We start from the raw sequence: 22,888 nt of genomic DNA, 5'->3' as shown, positions 1-22,888 counted from the left end.
TATTATTAATCGAATCAAATAACAATAATAGAGACAGACGTATATCATTCATTTAGTCACTGAACACTGATTGATGCAACTTGTTAATATAGATAGTACAGTGAGAATAAATAGGTTTGGAGGGCAAGAAAGAAAAATTTAGTTTTTGATACATTGAGATTGAGGACTCTACAGTTTATCCCAGTAAGTACAGTTGAGCAGGTGAGGTGGATCAGCAGCTCGGGTGAGAGAGCTGAGATGGAATGGGGGTGAGGTCAGTTGGCATAGAGAAGACAAATTTAACTATAATACGTTATGAGAGAACTGTGATGACCTGGAGAGAATATGAATTTGGGGAAATTTCAGATCTCTTTTCTTTCCTTTCCCCTTTTTATCCCTCTTCTTGCCTTTCTTTACTTCTTTCTATCTCCCTCTCTTTCTCCCTTTCTTTTTTTCTGTCCTCTTTCTTTTCCTTGTTTAGCTGAAGTCATTTATATGTGTTTGTTATTTATGGGAAATTTTAATAGTGAAGTGAGTTTGGTTACATCAGAAAAATGTTGAATGACTACTGAGGTAACAAAGAAGGCAACAGGAATGGAATTCAGAAAAAATATAGAAATTATGTTTTATCTTGGAAAGGAAGAGGGGCATTTATTCTGAGCCAAATTAGCAGACATTGTCGGTATGAGTTTGCTAGGGATGGGATGGGATGGGATGGGATGTTGATCATGTTCCTTTTTTTTTTTTCCTTTTTGGTTTTTAGGGCCGCTCCCGCAGCATATGGACGTTCCCAGGCTACGGGTTAAATCAGAGCTGCTGCTGCCAGCCTACACCACAGCCACAGCAATGTTAGATTCCAGCCATGTCTGCAACCTACACCACAGCTCATGGCAACGCCAGATCCTTAACCCACTGAGTGAGGCCAGGGATTGAACCTGCATCCTCATGGTTACTAGTCAGATTTGTTTCCACTGCACCACAACGGGAACTCCATGTTCCCTTTTAATGTTATTTTTCTACAAATAAAGTAAGAGGTAAGATTATCTTTGGAGAATAAGGAGGAAAGTGGAGGAGTAGGATACATGAACAACATAATAAATGATAGAGAAAGATAGCTAGAGACATGAAAAAATTACTCTGCAGTGTCTAGGAGCCGACTGGAGTTAGAGATTTGAAATTTAGAATCCCATCAATGGTACAGTATGTTATTTTTAGAGAGAGTTTTCAGAAAACTATATGCAGGAACAGAGAAGGCCAACATTTGAATTGACCTAGAGCTGGTATTTTTTAATATAAAGAGGGGCAATTGAATTAGAAAGTTGTGATTATTGGCAAGTGTCTCGAGAATAATAAGTAAAGAAGTTAAGAAATTAGTTGTTGCAAATTAGAATAAAAAGGGTGATCCAGGGAACCCAACAGCTCAGTGAGTTAAAAACAGTACTGTAGATGAACTATCAAAGAACACTAAGAGACTATAGAAATTCAAGTAGAGTTAAGAGCTATGATAACATCTAGAGTGTGTATGTGGATGTAGGTGGTGTAATACAAGTGGAATTAAGGTTTAAAGATATATTAACAATTCTGCATTGACGATTGCTTTGCCACTTAAAAGGAATCAAGAAATAGAAGATTAAAAAGAGCATCTAGATTGGCAACATCAGCAAGATAACAGAGTAGGAAGCCCTAGATTCTCCTTCCCTCCACAAATATCCATATTCAGCAACAATTCCCAGACAAATTCCCTTTATGAGAAATTCAAAAACTAATTGAAATATTCCTGAACCATAGGAAAATGCAAAACCAGGCTCACCAAAGCCAGTAGCGAGTTTTGTGACACTCTCTTACTGGAATCCCTACTGCCAGCATAACACCATACTATCAAAAAGAAACCTCTTCCTTCTCAGCTTCTCCCATGGGAGGCAGGAATTGGATTGTGTATCCAGACTCCCAGCTCTTCTAAGGGGGTTTCCCAGATTACTGGCTTCAGTTTTCCCAGAATTGGACTTCTGATGGGCCAGACACAGTCTGTGCACCTACAGGAAAACAGTGATAGCAACTTGGGCTGATGGACATCGTAGGTCCTACTCTCTTCTCATCGTAGAGCAAGTGACAAAACTCACAGCTGCCTCCTTCTCCCTGAAGAGGGAAAAAATTAGAAGAGACCAACAAATCTCTGGCAAAGTTGAGTGGCAGAGATCTTCTCCTGTATAAGCCTAGTCCATGAAGACTGGGAGACGTGCCTGCTTTGTTTAATATATAGGCAGCAACACAGAAAATCAAGGAAAATCAAGGCAAGAATGTTCCTCAAGAAAGGAATAAGATAAACCTCCAGATACTGACCCTAAAGAAAGATAGTAGTCTGATATACCTGAAAGAGAATTCAGAACACCTGTAGTAAAGATGCTCACTGAGATCAGGAAGACAATGCAAGAACAAAGGGAGAAATTCAATAGAGGTATAAAATAATAAAAGGTACAAAATGGAAATTGTGGAGCTAAAGATGATAGTTAAACTTTAAAAAAAATCACTAGAGGGTTTCAACATTTGGTTAAGCAGAACAAGACATTGGTGAACTCACTGGAAATAATTAAGTCAGAGAGGAAAAAGAAAACCATGCAATGAAAAAGAGTGAAGAAAATTTAATTGAGTTATGGAATATCATCAAGGAACCAACAAACTCCTTATGGGATTCCCAGATTGAGAAGAGAGAAATAAAGGATCAGGAAACGTAATCACCTCCTATGCTGTTGGTGGGAATGTAAATTGGTACAACCACTACGGAAAACAGTATGGAGGTACCTCAGAAAACTAAATATAGAACTACAAAATGACCCAGGAATCCCACTCTTGGGCATATATACAGACAAAACTTTCCTTGAAAAAGACACATGTACCTGTATGTTCATTGCAGCTCTATTCACAATCGCCAAGACATGGAAACAATCTAAATGTCCATCAGCAGATAAATGGAATAAGAAGTGGTATATACACACAATGGAATACTACCCAGCCATAAAAAAGAACAAAATAATGCCCTTTGCAACAACATGGATGGAACTAGAGACTGTAATAATAAGTGAAGTAAGTCAGCAAGAGGAAGACAAATACCATATGATGTCACTTATATCTCGAATCTAATATATGGCACAAATGAACCTTTCCTCAGAAAAGAAACTCATGGACTTGGAGAGCAGACTTGTGGTGGCCAAGAGTTGGGGGAATGGGATGGACTGGGAATCTGGCATTAATAGATGCAAACTATTGCATTTGGAATGGATAAGCAATGAGATCCTGCTGTATTGCACTGGAACTATATCTAGTCACTTGTGATGTAGGATAATGTGAGAAAAAGAATATATATATTATTTTATATATATATATAAGTGATTGGGTCACTTTGCTGTACAGTAGAAAATTGACAGAACACTGTAAACCAACTATACTGGAAAAAATAAAAATCATTTAAAAAAAAAGAAAAGAAAACTTATTCAAAGAAATAATGACTGAAAACTTCCAAAATCTGGGGAAGGAAATGGGTGTCCAAATCCAAACACCTTAAAGAATGCCCACTACATAAATCTAAGAAATCCACTTTAAGACACATTATAATCAAATTTTCAAAAGTCAAAGACAGAATTTTGAAAGAAGCAAGAGAAAAGTAACCTGTCACATTCAGCAAACCCCTGCCCCTTCTCATGAGATAATCAGCAAATTTTCAGTAGAAACCTTGCAAGCCAAAGAGAGTGGGATGTTGTAGTTACAGCACTGAAAGAAGAGAGCTGCTGCCAAAGAACACTATACCCAGAAGAACTGTCCTTCAAAATGAGAGTGAGATAAAAACTTTCCCACACAGAGAAAGATGACTTCACTTCAACTAGATTTGCCTTACAAAAAAAATGCTAAAGAGAGTTCTGCAAATTAAAATGAAAGGATACTAAGCAGAAAGATGATAACATAAGAAAGCATGAGAATCACTGATAAAGGTAGATATATAAACAAATATAGACTACTGTATATTTGATGGCTATGGGTAAAGCATTAAAAAAATAAAAGATAAAAGTATTAAAAATAACCTTTTTTTTTTTGTCTTTTTGTCCTTTTTTAGGGCCACTCCTGCAGCATACGGAGGTTCCCAGGCTAGGGGTCTAATGGGAGCTATAGCTGCCGGCCTATGCCAGAGCCACAGCAATGCCAGATCCGAGCCGCGTCTGCGACCTACACCACAGCTCAAGGCAACACCAGATCCTTAACCCAGTGAGCAAGGGCAGGGATCAACCCCGCAACCTCATGGTTCCTAGTCGAATTCGTTTCTGCTGTGCCATGACGGGAACTCCTAAAAATAACCATTTTAATGGAGTTCCCATTGTGGTGCAGTGAAAACAAATCCGACTAGTATCCATGAGGACAACACTCAACTATATGTGATATTAAAAAAAACTATTCACAACAGCAAGATGTGGAAACTACCTAGATGTCCACGGATGGGCGAATAGATAAAGAAAATGGTGTATGGACATACAATGGAATATTATTCAACCTTAAAAAAGAAAGCGATTCTGCAGTATGTGACAGGAGTGAACCTTGAGGGCATTATGAAAAGGGAAATAAGCCAGTCACAGGAAGACAAATACTGCTTGGTTTTACATACCCGAGGTATTGGAAGCAGTCAAATTCGTAGACTCAAAGGATGGAACGGCGTTTGCCTGGGGCCGAGGGGAGGGGGAATTGAGGAATTAATAACCATATTAATAACCATAAAGTTTCACTTCAGATGAATAAGCTATCAGGCTCTGCTGTACAGCATTGTGCTCGCAGGCAATGTAATGTATGGTACGCTTAAACCTTTATTAAGAGGGCAAGTCTCCTGTTAAGTGTTCTTACCATGAAAAAATAGAAACTGGCATTGAGAACTATGTCTAGATACTCATGTTGCAACAGAAGAAATGGTGGGGGAAAAACTGTAATTGTAATGTATACATGTAAGGATAACCTGACCCCCTTGCTGTACAGTGGGAAAATAAAATTTAATAAAAAAAAAAAAAAAAAAAAAATAGAAACTGGGAGAAAGAACACCTGTTTTAGATTCTACAAACTGAATTTGAGACTGTATTCTAGTAGTTACTAGTTATGTAAACTTCAAATTTTTTATTTTCTTCTAGCTCCTGTTCCCTCATGTATATAGTAGGAATATAGTAGTTACTGCAACTACTTTTCCTGTAATATCTTTTCAAGTGCAAAATTCATTGGACTCTTTGCATACCTTGTCTAATTTATGAGGCATTTGGCACTGCTGTCCTTCTGAAAGTGCTGTTTCTTGATATATTCTCTTCTCTTCAGCTATTACAAAATAATTCTCTCCTGGTTCTTTCTGATGCTTCAGATCACTGTTTTTACTCTCCTCTGTTGATTCCTTATAAAATTGATGGTTCTAGATTTTATCCTTATGTTCATTTTCTCCTTTGTTCATCTCAACCACTTCTTTGAAATTAAGTACCACTGATGCTCTGAGATATATTAGACCAATGAAGAACTGTCTAAACTTCAGAAATTCATCCATTATCTATTTATTCAATTAATATGCATTCAGCAGCTACCATGTGTCAGGCATGGGCTCAGAAAAGGAACTGGAAATAGGGCATTAAACGACACAAACCAAAAATCCTCATTTTCCTTTTCTTGGATGTTTCATGAGATTTCAGTTTCAACACATCTAAAACTTAACTACCTATTCCCCACCAGCACCTCCTGCAATCTATTATTTTCCTTGTATTTTATTTCCTAGTAAGTAATTCCACCCACTTAGGTATTCAGGCCAGTTATCTGAGCATAATCCTAGACTCTTACCTTGCCGAGGTCTTTCTCATAACCATTAAATCCACTTTTCAGTGTCTTCTCAAATCCAGTCCCTCATTTTCATCCGCAGGTGCACTTCAAGATCACCTGGGCTCTGCATGTATAAAATGGGACAGTTTTATACCTACTTCATGGGATCAACAGTAAGATTAGTGATCTAATGGATTCATTAGGCTCAGAACAGTACCCAGCACATGGTGCTTCTTAAAGAAATGTTAGTTATCTTTATTAAATACTATTATTAGCTATTAGAATTTGCATATGAAATGAAGCTTGTTTCTCTTCCCTGCCTAGGAAAACAAAAGTATTGGGAAAAAAATCTGAATCACTTCATCAAAAGTACCATCTGCTATACAAATTAACATATGTGTGTGTGTGTGTGTGTGTGTGTGTGTGTGTGTGTGTGTGTGTAAAATCCACCTGGGCTTCAATAAGGCTTTTAATTTGAGATCTGAGCAACAAGATAGGAATGTATGATATAAACCATGCCACTCTGACCACTCTGAACATAACTATGACTCAAGCATTTACTGGGATTATCTATATCTATATATCTCAGAAATAACTATATATATGTGTATATATATACATATACACACACACACATATATTGACCTTCATCCTCTTGGCTGTTCATTTAAGGAATTGACAAATCATGAATTCAGCTGCATTGGGGAATCCAGCCTGGGTGCGTAGTCAAGATGGCTTGTAACACCTTTGCCAGTGAACAGACCTTATCACCGCTACCATAGGCTGCTCTCCTGTCGTCAACCTCCTGGGCACCGAGCCCGCCCTGATAAACTTCACTTATGAAACAGCTACAGGGAGGACTAGAAAGCCATGAACATTCAGCGCCTTTCCTCAATTCACTAATCAGATAGTCATTCCTGCACCCTTGGGTCGGTTTGGCTAAACAGACAGAAATGGTTGGAAGGCAACCTTTCCCAACTCTGTGCCTCAGAAATGTCAGACACTCCTAGGTCTTGGCCGTAGAATGAGTAAGAAGGAAAGACACACACTAGTTCTCACTAACATGCACCCCTAGAGATGTAAATATATGATCCGTGTAATCAGTCTTTTCTGAATACTGAAAAATTTGAGGATAAACATAGTGCCCTTTCAGGTAATGGCAAAAAGTTGATGTCTCAGAAAACAATATAATTCAGAGTGAGTTTAATCCATGAAATCTACTCTTTCAAAAGGAAGAGGAGGAGTAATAGAGGGCAAAACAACCTAGAAAAATGGGATAAGGGGTAAATAATTAAAAATAAATGTTACAAATATCTGAGAGGCACATTGGCCATAAGCTATACATGAATTATCTCTGTGGCTGTCATTTTAAAAGGAAACACAATATTAGAAATGTGTCCCTGGGAAAAAGATTTGTGAAAATAAGTATCTCGAGTACACGTCCTACTTGTATAACAACGTTATATTCAGGTTTGACAAACAAGTATACAAATAAGACATGGAAAAAATGGAAAGTTTCCATAGAACACCCCCCCCCGAAGGAGTAAAATGCAAGAAATAACAGTAGAAGGAATACGCAAATGCTTTGAAACACATAAATATGGGTTGAAATATTAGCCTTACGATGTCCTGGTTGCGGGGTGTTAACTATGCTAGTTGACCTCCCCTAGTCGCCTCGTCCTGCCTGTGAAAGGAGAGCGATTTCATACAGCTGTCATAAAAGACACCGCATCACACGTGGCCTGTGGTAGCCTCTCAAACAAGTGGTTTTCTCACTGTCTGGGAAACGTATTATTAAAAAATAGAGCCTTAAAGCAATGAATTAATTTGAGTGAAAAGAGGTGATTTAGCCTCTCTTTTCTTTCCAACAGACTCTGACTACCCCCAGTACTCAATACCCTGAAGAGTCTGAGCTGGAAGAAACAGCCTTAAATTGCACCAATTTTCTTTTCGACTTCCTGGGAATGTACTGTTGGAATAGGCCCTCCGTCCTAGTGTGTCCAAACCAGGAAATCATGCAAAATCCGCATAAATATGTATCTAATAGATTTGAGAATAACCCAGCCTCATCTTTTCTGCAAGAATTTTAATCCTACATGTGTTGTACGTTGTTGTACTAACTATGATCCTGTCCATTTATCTTGAATCTGAACTGCCCCCAATATTTTCTGAAATGTACTTGTCAATTTAAGGCATTCTGCACACTAATTCCTACTAAATATTTATTTTTATAGCTTTTACAACTGGGACAGTCATGTTGCTGTTTGGAACTCAACTCCCAACTACCAAGTGATTGCTGATAATCCAGAAGGCTTGCTTTTCAAATACAAAAGAGACAGAAAAATCCTCAACGTGGACCCTAAGGTATTTCAGTCTGCTTTTACACTTATGTGTCTCTTTAAATTTTATCGTATCTCTACCATTATTCAAAAACTATTAAATATTTGACTCAAGTTTTCAAAGTTAGAAATGAAAATGTATGTTGAAACTTAGAGCATCTATTATCCTTAAAGAAAAAACGTCCTCAGAACTTAGTAAATTATCAGAAATTAACAAAGAAGAATGGGGGGTGTTAAACAGAGCACTTCTCCATGCCTGGCAGCAGAATTAGATCAGGGAGCCAGTAGGCAGTACACCTTATAGTTCCTTTTGTTCCATGGCAAGACATCAGTCACGTGGCCTTGCCACATGGAAGCCTGGGAAGTCTGTATTTGGACAGCCATGTGTCCAGCTAGAAACAAGAGTTCTGCAAAAGGGAAAAGCGAGGTTTGGGTGGACAACTAGCAAATTTGTTACCTGCTTGGTGTTCCGGGCCCCCATTTGGGCCTCAGCAGGGAAGTTCTTTTCTTGTTGGGATTCACAGCCAATAATGAAACCGATGCTGAGATTGAAACAGTACAAGCTTTATTCAATGGTCAGAGAATGGAGAAGCAGGAACTTAGTTTGCAGATCAACTTCTAGTCAGGAGGTGACCAGAAGGCAAGATTTTTAAAGGTAGGGTTGATGAGGGGAGGCATATACACTGGTTTTCTGGGAGTAGGTGGGGTTTTTCCTGGAACTGGAGTGCCACCTCTTTTTCTTCCTTCTGCCGTCTGGTACTTCCTGTTGTGGCCTCGGGCAGGCCCATCACTTGGCATGCTAATGAATTATGGTGGGTGTGAGCATACAGTGAGGCTCAAAGTCTCCTGGAGATAGGATCTCCCGCCATCTTAGATTTGGTCGGTTCTAACCAGTTCAGGTGGCATCTCGTTTTTTCTCTTCTAGTCAGTTCCTGTAAGACAAAGATAACACTCCTTACAGCTTACATTCCCTCAAGAGACTGGGAGAGTTAGGGTTAACAGCCACGGTAACAGTTTGTGACACAACACTGTCTCCTTCAAAAGAATGCTACTCTTCCTTTATTCTCAGGTTCTCATTAGTAAGCTGAGGGACCTGACCCCCAAATCCCTAGGGCAATATTTATTAGGAATCTGTGAATAGCAGAGAAGTTTATGAGCACGTCTCCTCTCTGGTGGTACGTCTTGATTCATCATAGGTGGATGTCAAAATGTCATCATTTAAGGCGAATTATAGAAAACTTCATAATAGCATTCGCAGAGGCTTTTCCTTTTTAAAGGCTAAACTACATGCATAAGAAAAGGTATAAAATGTTTAACAGCATCATTAAGGTGTGTGAGAGACAAATTTTCAAATCCGTTTTGAATGGCATCACACAGACTATTTTAGGGCTCTGTTTTAACTAATACCCTAGACATACATCAAGAAGGTATGTCATGAATTATAGAGTTTGTGAATGTCTTTGAAGAATCATTATTGAATCCAAATTGTTACTTAGATCGTTCAAATAATTTTAACGAAAACACTCACTTCCAAAATAATCATAAGATTTCAAAGAATTAGTCAACAATCCATAAAATACAAAATCTTTTTTCCTGGAAGATTTTTATCATCACTCAAAATATTCATGACAAGTCTGAAGGAAAAGTACTTTCGAAATCTTGAATAAATAAGGATTTAGCTAATTAGTGATAAAAGTAAAGAATTAGTGACGGAGACATCCAATGATATTTAGGTACCGAGAGTTCTTTAAATGTTATTTTGAAGATAAAAGCTTACCGAAAAAGAATGCTGGTTTCATACAATGAACACATTTCTAGGCCTTACTTTACTACGACGTGGCTACACGGCCTGGAGAAATTCACTTAACCTCCCAGGCTCTACTGTTCACAACCCAAGGTGGGAGTGCGTCGTATCGGTGTTCTCTGATCTCTAGAGTCCCTCTACATCCCCAGTTCCAAGTCGCAGAGACGCTAATTCAGCTGGGCCCAGAAGTTCATATTTTCAGAAGCAGCCAGTGTGATTATGCTGCACGTGGTCCATGAACCACAATTTGAAAAAGCCTTCTCTATAAAAAGCCTTCTCGAGATCTGGGGCTCCGTTTCCAAACACAAGTGCTCTCAAACAAAATATACCACGTATATTTTCATTTTTATGGACTAGGTATAAAATTAGCTTGTACATTGCCTACTTGATTTCTTATTCACATTCTCCAAAGCGCTGTGATCCTTTTGTTTCATGCATCCACGGAGCGTCTCTTACAGGCCTATCGCAGAATCAAGAAGTAAGCCAATAGGTCAAGTTTCTAGAACTGCAAACAATATGAGTTACATTTTTATACTCAATGGTTTTCTTAATAATTTTGCTCAAAATTCTTCGCAAGATGAACACCTTCCTAGAACTCCATAAAGTGCTATAAAATATTGTAAGCAAAACACAACTCAGCTCTTCTTTTCCTTCCTTCAAGGACTCTCTTTGAAATACTTTATGCTTAAAATTAAAGAGGTCAAGGTAAGTGAAAGGTGGCAACAGTGGTAAACAGGATGTGTCTCCCTTGTCTGACACGGATGTAGACTCGTTAATGCCAGAGCGTGCGTGGTTCCCACGAAACATCGTCGTTAGTGAATGGTAAGAGTGGAAAAAAGGAAACTGTGCAGGTCTTAGAAGAAGTAATATGAGTTCATGGGTTTAGAAATTCCAAATGCAATAAGAGTTTGGTTGCATTGAAAACAGGACCACTGGCTTTAACTTCCCTGCAGCTGTATAACATCTGGAACAAATAAGGCCGGTTTCTATTTTTGAGTGAAGAATGCTTGTCTGAGTGATTCACACCCACCAAAATGTTTCCAGTGTATTATCTTTAGAAGGATTGAGTGGACACACTTTGCACTCACTCCCCTACATTATCTGGGAGATTAAAAAAAAAAGGCATTTTTCTTTTGCTTTTGGGAAACATTAAAGATGAAAGAGCCTGCTTTGAGTCTTAGCCTAACATAGGTGGTTTAAACCCTTCACGATATGCTAGTAAGATGAGACGTTGTGTAGAATGGTTAAAACAGGCAAAGTCTTCCATAGTTACACCAGCTTCCCCCCTTCCCTCCCCTCTTCTGTTTACGAATGTGAAAACCCATCGCCTGGAAAAATGTCTGGTTAATAGATACTCAAGTACTCATAGAATAAATGAATGAATGAGTGATTCCCTCGAAACACACAAACATAATGCTATTCTGATTAAAAGTTGAAAGTGGGTTATGTCTCTAATGCTTGAGCCAGAAAGGATACATACAGTTACTCCATTCTATATCGATCCAAGTAAGTCAGGGAAAAAAAAAAAAAAAACTACAGGAATTTATCATTGGAAATAGCTAGTGTAGCCATAATTTTAGGTTTTGTCGAGGTTATACAGAAACTTTTATTTTGGTGGGCACTTTCAAGTGTTCTTGTGCAGTCCTGGAATATGTAATGTAAGCCGCCTCAAATGAAGGCCATTAAGTTAGAATATTAAGACTTAAATTAGAATAGGTATTTGATTTATGAACAAATTGACACAAACAGGTTTAATGACGTGCTCAAGGTCACAGAGATCATTAGGAGCAGAGTCTAGTGATAGAGCTTAAACTTAAATGTGAGACACCATGGAGAGTGCAGGGATGAGCAAGTGTTCAACCCCTGCCTTTTATGTGCTTGGAGGATTTTTAAGGAAACAGGCATGACAAAACCTAACTGCAACCTAAGGAAGAAAATGCCATGTCGCAAAGAAGAGAAAGGCTTTGGGAATTCAGTGGGAGACGAGCTGAGCTTTGACCTGGGGCGGGAGTCAGCCCTGGGGATGCGTAGGTGTTTATCTTTTAGCTGGTCTTGAAGAGTGGTTGGAATTAAACTCATAGAAATGGAGAGGAAGGTAATACCAGGAATGGAAGCTATTAGCAAAGGTGAGATCGCTGACAGTGAAACAAAGGACAGGACTACCTCGATAGTTCCCTTTGGCTGCTGCATTGGTTTGGAGAAGGGGCAGAATGGGAAGGAAGCGTGGCAAGCTCATGAAAAGCCTTGAATGCAGGACTCGTGAGGATCCTGGAAGCATGTCCAGGCTCGTGTACAGGGAAGTAACAGGATGAGAGTTACGTCGTAAAGAAATTAGAAGGTGTGGATTAGGACAGACTAGGGAGAAAGACCGGAGCTGTGAGAGCACGACAGTAATCAGGTAAGGATGAAAGAGGACTGGAACCAGCAGTCCTGCTGTGGTGCAAAATTTTCCAAGTTGGTGCTTTAAATATCGCCATCACCTGAACATTGAGGTAAAGAGAAAATTTAGAGGATGCATCTCTATGTAGAAAAAGTGGCCGAGAGGTCTCACCTAACACCAACACTTGTTGCGGGGGTGGCGGAATTTCTGATGCTGCATGAGGCCAGAGAAGAGGGTGGGCTGGAGAGATGTCGGTAAAATCTGTCACTCTTCACTCTTCCTTCTAGCCGCCTCTTCCTCATCTAACGTAACTGCTGGGCACTGTGGAGTATACACAGTGAATCAGAAAGGTGGGTTTCTTGCCCTAAAAAGCTTACAGGTTAATTGATGGGCACGTGGGAAAATAAAATATGCATAGAAATGGCAAGCTAGAAAAGTGTCTATAAGAATTCAGAGAAGGCAGAATTTACTTTGCACCTAAGGTGTTCCAGGACAAGTTAACCAAAGAGATGGCATCTGAACTGAGAGCTGGGGATGGTGACAACAAGAAGACTGGAGCAGGTGAGGTGTTCTCGTAGGATGGACCATCACATACAAAGGGGAAGCACAGGGCAGGGCTGATGGGAAGGGAGAGGAATGCCTTTTCGCTGAAGAGTCATTCTCAGCATGGGCAAAATATCACAGTCTCCTAGAACATTTTCGAATATTTGATGCCTGGCCTCATCCTCAAAGATTCGAGTTCATTTGGTCTGGGTGGAAGACCTGGGCATTTGTGGTTTTTAAGAGCCCCCGTCCCCATGAGATTCTTAAGTACAAGCAGGGTTGAGACCAAGTCACAGAAAAGGAAGTGATGGCAGAGAAGCCGTGAGAGAAAACTGAACCCCCAGTGTGGAAGCCAAGTCTAATGAGTTCTTAGCATTCTACAAAATTCAGTGGACGCCTGTACCATGTGTTATGACTTGGAATCAAAATTTCTAAGTACGAAAATGATTAAGCCATTTTGAAAAGAGATGATTTCTCTGAGGGCTGACCTTCATTGGTGTGCAAGAGAAAATCAGTTGTATGAAAAAACAAATGCTGTAGGACAGAGCTCCTTTTTGTTACTTTGTTTGGTGTCTAATAGAGTGCATGTTGAATGAAGTTGCTTGATAAATGGCTGATGACAAAAGCAAACCAACCCAAAAAATATGGTCAAAGATCTTAGACCTAATGGTTCTATTAGATGTAGGAAGTTGAAACAAAAGATACTATCACAGCACAAACCTTCTGCTTCACTCCCAGGGTCACAGAACGAGGAAGGGATGTGTGATGCCCCGGTGCCCTGACTTAGCGGATTGCGTTTCTTCTCTCTTTGTATATCAGTATCCTCACTGGGCAACAGGAGCTCCCAATCCAGTCTCCTCCTTTGGAAAAGTACACCTGTTCAAACATAAAAATGTACTACTTTGGAATGCAAACGGATATCAAAAGAGATTTTCAGCAACATCCAGCCCACCATGGCTTGAAGTAGTAGTTGGAAATTGGGAAAAAAAGAAGAGTTGGGGGAAAAGTAGCAATTTCTGTCAATTCTATACAACTTTCCCCCTTCCTCTCTCCTCACACCAGCCAATCAGGAGAACCCTAGGCTCCGCCCTCTTTAGGTTCAAACTGCATTGGTCTGTGGCCAGGCCCAGGAATCTGTATGTTTAAATACCTCCCCAGATGAGCTTAAAGATAAGCTGGATTTGATATACACTGCTTTATGATATTTATTAGCTATGGTTTTATCTTACCGTATGTCCGTAAGGTAACCAAACGTCATTCCTCTAAAACAAGTTTTAAGTCAATGGTCTTAATTTTAAGTGGTCTAATTTACATATTCCTGAGACTGCGCAAATAGACTAGAAAGTACAGGCCATGTACCAAGACTTCTGGACACCCTCCACAGTAATATGAATGACCACAGTGGACGCTTCCACTGATAAACCACTGCTATTTTCCCTTACTTACTTGAATCGTTATAGGATGAAGGTGGTGTGCCCGTTCTCACCATCAAGGCCTCATCAAGACTCATTTTGTCAGGTAGGTTTGTCCAGAGGCTCCTCTGAGACATATGTGACAGGGACTTCTAAAGCGTAAGCTGAAACGTGGGGCAGAAACCCTTTCTGATAGTTTCACCATTGTCTCTCCCACGCCAGCATATGGTAGGTACTCAGCAAATATCTGTGGAAGGAATAGACTGAATACTAAATATTTGCTAAAGAAACCAATAGTAGGGCCAAAAGTAATCCTGGAAACTTTTGAGGTTAACTTTAAAGTATTTTAAGATCTTAGACACTAGAAACATATGTAGAGCTAATGCTATTTTTAGTTGAAAATGACCAGAGTAATTGACTCTGGTGTGTTTCTCTCCTTGGTGGGTGAATGAACCCTAGGGGCAGGTGGGGGGTTCTTTGCTGAAGGTCAGAGTGCTGACTCCAGGTGTGGAGGGCAATGGCAGTGTGTCAGGTTCGTTTGGTTTGTTCGTTTGTTTGTTTGTTAATAAATGGGTAGGCATTGTAGTCATTGCTGTATGTGATACAGACGCATAAAAACAAAAACCCAAAGCAAAAAGCCAAATTTTACTTTCTTTTTCTTTGTTTTCATTAGTAGAAGTCATTTTTAGTTTTAAACCTTGTTCGCTTACCTTCTACTGATGAGAACACATGTAACATGGTGGTTTGAATTTAATCTCTTCAAGCTCCGCCCTCCCGGTGAGGGGCCTCCAGTTTGCACTCTGTCTTCTCCCAGGGCCCACGTCTATTTCCTACCGGACTTAAAAAACAAACAAAAAACATACTGGATAGAATAAGTTTAAGAGAAGCTGTGATTTCTTCAAAGCCTCAGACAGGGTTCCCTCAACTCCACAGCAACTTGACTGGTGGGGCAGAGGACGTACTGAAATCACCAGCACCCCTTTTTTGGCTCCCGGATTTTCCTCTGAGGCCCTTGTAAACGCTGTGTTTTAACTGTGGCATAGTCACAGTTATTAAGTAAAGCTGAGGCCTTGCCCACTTTCTGGTTTTGCTGCCCAAATTACTGAATGTTTGGTTGATTATAGCCCTAAAACACCCACATCCTAGGACACTTTTAAACATTTTCTCCCCTGGGCAATCACCTGGTATACCTGAACGAAAAGTCTGCCACATGTAAATTAAGTATTTACTCAACTAACTGCGGCTCACATCAATGGCCTTGAGAGGAATACATTAAAAATTACACTATAGAGCTTGGCCTTTATGAATTAAAACTCTTAAAACTTAAATGTTATGCCCTCTTCTTGACCTGGAAAACGGGTTTTAATTTTATATGCAGTGTTTTGGAACAACCCCTAGAGATAAGCGTTAGTGTTATGCATCCGATGTATGAACTCATGGGTGTAGCACGGAAAAGTTATGCTGGAGGAAAGAAAAAAATTATATATATAATTTAAAATTACTGTATGTCTATCAATGCTTAGTAACAAAAGTATGAGTGATAACCCTTCACCATCCCAGGTGAATGTCTGCAGTGAAGAGGACATATTTCAATAAAACATACATGACAATGAAAAACTGCTGTTATAAGCTTCTCACTGGAAGAACAGCCTAATTAAACAACGTGCCAAATACTGAAATGAGAATAGAGAAATTTGGGAAAGACAACTTGAGCCCCAAAGTGTGTCACAAATCAGGACAAAGAGCATGGCGAAGGGTGAAAGGTTAGTTTCTTGGCGGAATGAAAGGATTGAAGAACAAAATAATGACTTCCTTTATGACTCTGAAGACCTGCTAACTCATGACAGAGGCAGGCACCGGAAACGCAGGAGTCAGCCGTGGAGCCATTGTAGGTACAAAACCACGGTGAAGGGATGGTTTCCAAAACAAAGAAAGCGTGACTTCTTCTGGGCTTGAAGAGGTGGTCAAGTCCCATCCACCACCGGCAGGTGCTCTCGGTTTCTGAGGCACTGACATCCCAAAGGAGGTTGAAGGATGTGAAACGTGCTGGAACATGGAACTAACAGCACAGCGATCAGGTCTGTGGATAAGAGAGATAATCTCATGTTGACAACTTCTAAACGGTAACTGCTGATTGGGGTATCTTCGGCAGAAACATTGGTGGCTCAAAGAGCTGAAGCAAGAGTGAAAACACAATACAACTAACAAACAAAGGGCAGCCTCAACTTGGTAGCCCGGGACACCACCTCACAAGCACATGAGGCTGCTCCGGAGGATAGGTTCTTAACCTCTGGGGAAACACAACTTCTTTTATTTTTATTTATTTATTTATTTATGTTTTGCTTTTTTTTAGGGCCATACCCACGGCATGTGGAGGTTCTCAGGCTAGGGGTCTAATCAGAGCTACAGCTGCCAGCCTACACCACAGCCACAGCAACGCAGGATCTGAGCTGCATCTGCGACCTACACCACAGCTCACGGCAACGCCAGATCCTCAACCCATGGAGCGAGGCCAGGGATCGAACCCACAACCCCATGGTTCCTAGTCAGATTCATTTCCATTGTGCCATGATGGGAACTCTGGGAAACACAACTTATTTTAAAAATCTAGCATGTTCTATGGATTTGCTCAAAAAACAAAATGGAAAAAATAAAAGTAAAAAACTGCAATAACAAAAAAGAGACATTTCAAAAAAAAAAAAAGAAAAGAGGAAAAAATGCACATGTAGGGCCACACACAAAGTACTGTAATAACATTTTAAGACATTCAAACACTTGCCTAAGTCTCGTGAGAACTGAAGACCTAAGGACTCTCGAAAATACCTGGGAGGAGTTGACAAGAGCTAAGAACTCTAAGACAAGCAGGAAAGGATGGAGAAAATCTACCTAGACTGAGGCAGGAAAAGCCCTTTGAGAGGGGCAGGAGGAAACGAGTTGTCGCTAATAGACCTTATCGGCTTTGTGATTAGGACAAATTACTTGACCTCTTTGGGGCACTTCCCTACCCTCGTTTTCTCATGTGTTAAATCTGTAAAAATAACCATGTGACACAAGGTTTTTGTGAAGATTAAATGAAACAATCCATGTAATATGCTGCTGAATAGGTGCTCAGTGAACAAATATTGCTTCCTGGTGCTGAATGAACTTACAATGAAAGTTCTAAAAGGGTTTCACTTTTCACAGTACTTAAGAAATGGAAATAATCCATATGTCCATGACTGGACAATGATTAAATAAATTATGATACATCAACACAGTAAAATAGTATGCAGCAGTTTTAAAAATGAGTTAAAGCTGCACTTACTGAAGCCTACGTGCTAGTATGAATAGATGTTTGAATTACACTATGAAGTGAAAAAAGCAAGCTGTGGAACAATGTAGACAATATTCTGTAAAGTAGTCATAATTTATACAAGAATTTTCCACCGAGGGACATGTAGGTAGTTTCAGGTTTAACTAATAACTCCCTATAACCAAGTTTGTTTTTTAATTGAAGTATAGTTGATTTTCAAAATGTTAGCTTCAGGTGTACAGCAGGGTATTCAGTTTTATATATATATACACACACACATATATGAATGTTATATATAGGTTCTTTTTAAAATTCTTTTCCATTATAGGTTTATTACAAGATGGCGAATATAGTTCCCTGTGTTATACAGTAAATCCTTCTTGTTTATCTGTTTTATATAGAGTTGTGTGTCTCTTAATCCCTCCACCTAATTTACCTCTCCTCTTCTTTCCCCTTTGGTAATCATACATTTGTTTTCTATGTCTGTAAGTCTTTTCTGTTTTGCAAATAAGTTCGTTCGTACTAATTTTTTAGACTCTTCTATAAGCGATAGCATGTAATATTTGTCTTTGTCTGATTTACTTCACTTAGGAAGATAATCTCCAGTTGCATCCATGTAGCTGCAAATGGCATTATTTCATTTTTTATGGCTGAGTAGTATTCCACTGCGCATAGGTACTACATGTCTTCTTTATCCATTCCTCTGCTGATGGACCTTTAGGTTCCCTATCTGGCTATTAGAAGTAATGCTGCTATGAACACAGGGGTATATGCATCTTCTTTAATTATAATTTTGTCCAGATACATGCCCAGGAGTGGGATTGCTCCCTCGCATGGTAACTCCACTTTCAGTTTTTTAGGAAACCTCCACACTGTTTTCCACCTGTGCCAGTTCACGTTCCCACCGGCAGTGTGGGAGAGTTCCGAATCTCCATGCCCCTCCAGCACGCATCCTCTGTAGACATTCTGAAGACGGCCACCCTGACCAGCACGAGGTGATCCTCCTTTAGTTACCATCTGCATTTCTCCAATAATGAATGATGCTCAGCCTCTTTTCATGTGCCTACTGACCACCCATGTGTCTTCTTTGGAGAAATGTCTATTGAAGTCTTCTGCCCATTTTTTGCCTGGGTTGTTTGCTTTTCTGTTTTGCTTTGTTTTGTTTTGGCATTGAGTTGCCTGAGCTGCTTGTATATTTGGAAACTAGGCCCTTATTGGTCTCACCACTGGCAGATCTTTTCCCCAGCCCATCGGTTGTCTTTTCATTTTGTTCGTGATTTCCTTTGCTGTGCGAAAGCTCAGGTTTTCATTTTTTCTTCCAGATGGATTCCTAAAACTTTAGAGAGATATTATTAAATCAGTTTGCAGTTAGACCATATCAACTTACAATTATAACTGAACTGCTTGAGACTGTCCATTCACCATGCTCTGTTAATTTTGCTATTTTTAATTTTTGTTAATTTTATAGTTCAAATGTATTGAAGTCATTTTAACTTCTCCTTTAATTATTATTAGGGATGAATATTCCTTTCACATGTATGTTCGTATATCATACTTCTTCTGTAATTGTTATTGCTCTCTACACACTTTTCTATAGAGTTTTGCTGGGTTTTTTTTTTCATTAAATTTTAAGTATTTTTTATTTAAAAAGTAGAATACCTTTAGCTGTCATATTTTTAGTGACATTACAATTTTTTTTTGGCTGTACCCATGGCATGTGGAAGTTCCTGGGCCAGATATCCAACCTGCACTGCAGTTGCGACTGTACCACAGCTGCAGCAGTGCTGGATCCTTAGCCCACTGTGCCACGCAGGAACTTCCAGTGACACTGCAATTTAGGTATCTGTATTTTAGCGTTTGTAATGTTTTTTGGAGTGCAAGTTTTCAATTTTTATGTAATCCAAACTATTGAGTTCCTTTTCTAATTTTTTCTGCTGTATCTATGTTTTAAAATATTCCCATACTTAGATTCGGCAAATATTTACCTATATTTTCTTTTAGATTGGTTCATAGTTTCCTTTATACATATAAACTATAGTGTTTCTCAGACTTTGTAGGGTAGGGTTAGAGGCCTTTTACTTGGTTCCATCCATTGTTTCTTTCATTAATTTATACCCGATGATCTTATCGCACCATTTTATTTTTCCCCATATTTCATATTTGGCTTGGAATCCTGTCTCTCTTGGGACCTAGTGATGACATCAGGCAGAGGTCCTTTAGCAACTCCCCACAGTTCATGAATTTGAAGTCAGAGTTTTCTAAGTGCTGAATTTTCTCAACCAACTGCATTATTTGTTGTTTGTTGTGTGTGTGAGATTATTTCTAGCATTCCTGTTACCTATTGCTAAGGAATATTTTTAGAAGAATGTAGAATCATGATTCTCATATAGATTTAAAAATGCACGTGTCAGAGTTCCCGTCGTGGCTCAGTGGTTAACGAATCCGACTGGGAACCATGAAGTTGCAGGTTTGATCCCTGGCCTCGCTCAGTGGGTTAAGGATCCGGCATTGCTGTGAGCTGTGGTGTAGGTCACAGATGCGGCTCGGATCCTGCGTTGCTGTGGCTGTGGTATAGGCCGGCAGCTACAGCTCCGATTCAACCCCTAGCCTGGGAACCTCCATATGCCACGGGAGCGGCCCTAGAGAAAGCAAAAAAAAAGACAAAATAATAATAATAATAACGCAGGTGTCAGCATTTTTTAACTCCTTAATTAATGAGGGACCAGTAGATGTTACTATTGGCTCCAAGAAAAATTCAAAGAGCAGAGACATATAAAGGGAATAAGAAATTTTGAAATGAGTTTACAAACAGACGCAAAACTGATCTATCAAAATCAGTGCAAACATCATCTGCATTCCATCAAATACAACCACTTTGCGGTTATACAGACAAGTATTTTCATTGCTATCAGACTTCTGCATTTTACAGAGTCGTAATGTCACTCAGTGATGAGAAACCCTACATGAGTGAGTGGTCAGGTAGCCACTATTGATTTGAATCCATTTCACAGGCTCACAACTTTCCCTGACAGTGTCCTCTCCTCATTTTATCACCATAATTTCAAAGAGAAGATTATTATAAAGTAAAGCTAGCCTTCTTAGTGTTGCCTAACTTTTTTCATAGATGCTATAAAGGTGTTATTTTACCATATAGGACATCTTAAAGTTTCCTTTGTAAAGTCTAAATCTGTTCAGTTTTGGACAAATAGTAAATTAAGTCATGCCTGGAAGTTTTCGTAAGGAATCTTAAATTGGATTTTAAAACCCTCTGTTATTAGTCAGCCTGAGGCTCGGGAGGGAAGCCCAAGGAACGCCCTCCACCAGATTTCACCTGAAATACCTATAAATTTGGGTAAATCCCTCTCTTCACTATGTCTCCCAAATATTCTAAAGTTAGTTATGTATAATAATAATATTCTTGGAGTTTTTAAGCCAAGAAATAGGTCGGGGCTTTGTAGGCATTTCTTCAGTAAATAAAGACATCTTAATCCCTGAAGAGTGGCCGTTTCTACGGAGTAAATGAGCTTGTTTTCACGCCTGTGCCATCCCAGGCAAGGCCCTGGTGCCACAGGTCATACAATCAGGTGATATTCAATTGGATGCGACAGAGTTTTACTGAACCTATGTGAATGACCAAATGGCCATGGAAAGTAAGGAGACAATTAAATTTCTGAATCCTAGAGGAGTAAGTAGGAATTAGATCTCATTTTTAAATGTTTCATTTCAGTTTACAAAAGAAGACTTCAACAAATTGCAGTGGATTACACATTGCTTCACAAGAAAGAGATAGGTTGGTTTTTATGTCTGTGGAAAATAAAACATTAAACGAATATGAACGATATTCCAGACAAATAGCTGCAATACAATTCGTCCTATTAGGTCATTCAGCCCTATTGTAATTGAGACCTGTTCCACTGGATCTTGGCTTGGCTGTCACATGCGGTCCTCTTTTATGGCCTGACTCAGTCCACTGGTGGACTGAAAGCGGTCTGAAAGTGGTCTCATCCGAATCAGCTCAGCTTTGAAATGTCAATAATTGAAATACCTGGTATAGTCCTTTTCTACAAGATTCCAAGATTGTCTTTCGTTGAAGACACAGGTTCTCACCTATTACCTGTAAGAGAGAGTTCAGGGAAGCATCAGAGTAAAAGGGTACTATCTGTAGATGATAGGGACCAAAATAGCCTCAGTGATTTATAACTAATAATTTTCAAATGTAAACAATTTGATGAGGGTTCATAATAAGAATAGTTCAGAAAACAAAAAAAAGTTCTTTTTGTGACATGCAAAACAAACATGATAAACCATATCTCCCCTCCCCCCCAAAATATTAGACAAACCATCTAAAGATAGTGATTAAGCTTATTTTTAAAAAAGTTTGTGAATGCTATATCTGATTCAGAAAAAATGGATGAAAATAATTTTACAGAGAAGCATTGAGGTATGACATAAAATAATCCTGAGATATAATGGTTTATATCAGGACTATCAAGTAAGGAGATTAGAAAGTCTGCAGTAAGATCTAAATATTTGTATCTCTTAAAACAATAGCTGAGGAGTTCCCACCATGATGCAGTGGGTTAAGAATCTGACCACAGTGCTTGGGTTACTGCAGAGACGCGGATTTAATCCCCAGCCAGTGTCGTAGGTTGCCACAGCTGCAGAGTAGGTCGCAGCTATGGGTTGGATTCGATTCCTGGCCCAGGAACTCCATATGCCATGGGCCTTGCCAAAAAAAAGAGCTGCAGTTATGACAGGTAATGTTGTACTACTGTTGTCTCATATCACCCGGCTCAGCCCCACCAGAACTCCGATAAATTTGGGAAAATCTGATGGAAATTTTCCCAAGAATTGCAGTCAGTGTTTCCCTGAGAGTAATGTCATATGACAAGACAGCAGGCCATGACATAACTCCAGAGACTTTCCAAATGCGCACAGGATTTCTAGAATATTAATATTAGTGGGACTATACCTATAGAAATCTTCTTGGTAAGGCTGAGAACCTCTTCTGATTTCAAAACCCTTTCCATGGCTTTCTATAGAAAAGTCTAATTCTTTCTAGTAGCTCTGGAAAGAGGGGAAAATTGATCTTTGTGGTTTTTTCAGACGCCCGCTGGTCAACCTCAAAGATAGTTTTGGGTGTAAAATATATCTTGAAGGTTTTATTTAATTTTTTTCTATACTTAAGGTCCAATTGTGGAAAGGCAAAAATCAGGGAAAAAATTGTCAGAGGCTATTTGGACACTTAATTAAGATAGGACCAGGGTGCTACAAAAATAATAGAGTTAACCGTTTACTTAAATAAACGTTTAAAAC

The 22,888-nt window shown here is 39.3% G+C and overlaps 1 protein-coding gene across 2 annotated transcripts in view; it reads left to right on the top strand.

Annotated features, from left to right (window-relative positions):
* Positions 1-22,888, top strand: part of C8H4orf22 (chromosome 8 C4orf22 homolog) — a 528,133-nt gene that overhangs the window by 500,333 nt on the left and 4,912 nt on the right. For both annotated transcript variants that reach the window (XM_021101895.1, XM_021101894.1), the window contains exon 5: positions 8,037-8,166. In XM_021101895.1, the coding sequence (XP_020957554.1) occupies positions 8,037-8,166 (130 nt within the window). The remainder of the gene's footprint in view (positions 1-8,036; positions 8,167-22,888) is intronic.

Source organism: Sus scrofa, chromosome 8 (genome assembly GCF_000003025.6).
Source record: "Sus scrofa isolate TJ Tabasco breed Duroc chromosome 8, Sscrofa11.1, whole genome shotgun sequence".
In the NCBI taxonomy this organism is placed as follows: Eukaryota; Metazoa; Chordata; class Mammalia; order Artiodactyla; family Suidae; genus Sus; species Sus scrofa.
The sequence above is the reverse complement of the archived record's forward strand: the minus strand, read 5'-3'. Positions and strand labels throughout refer to the sequence as shown.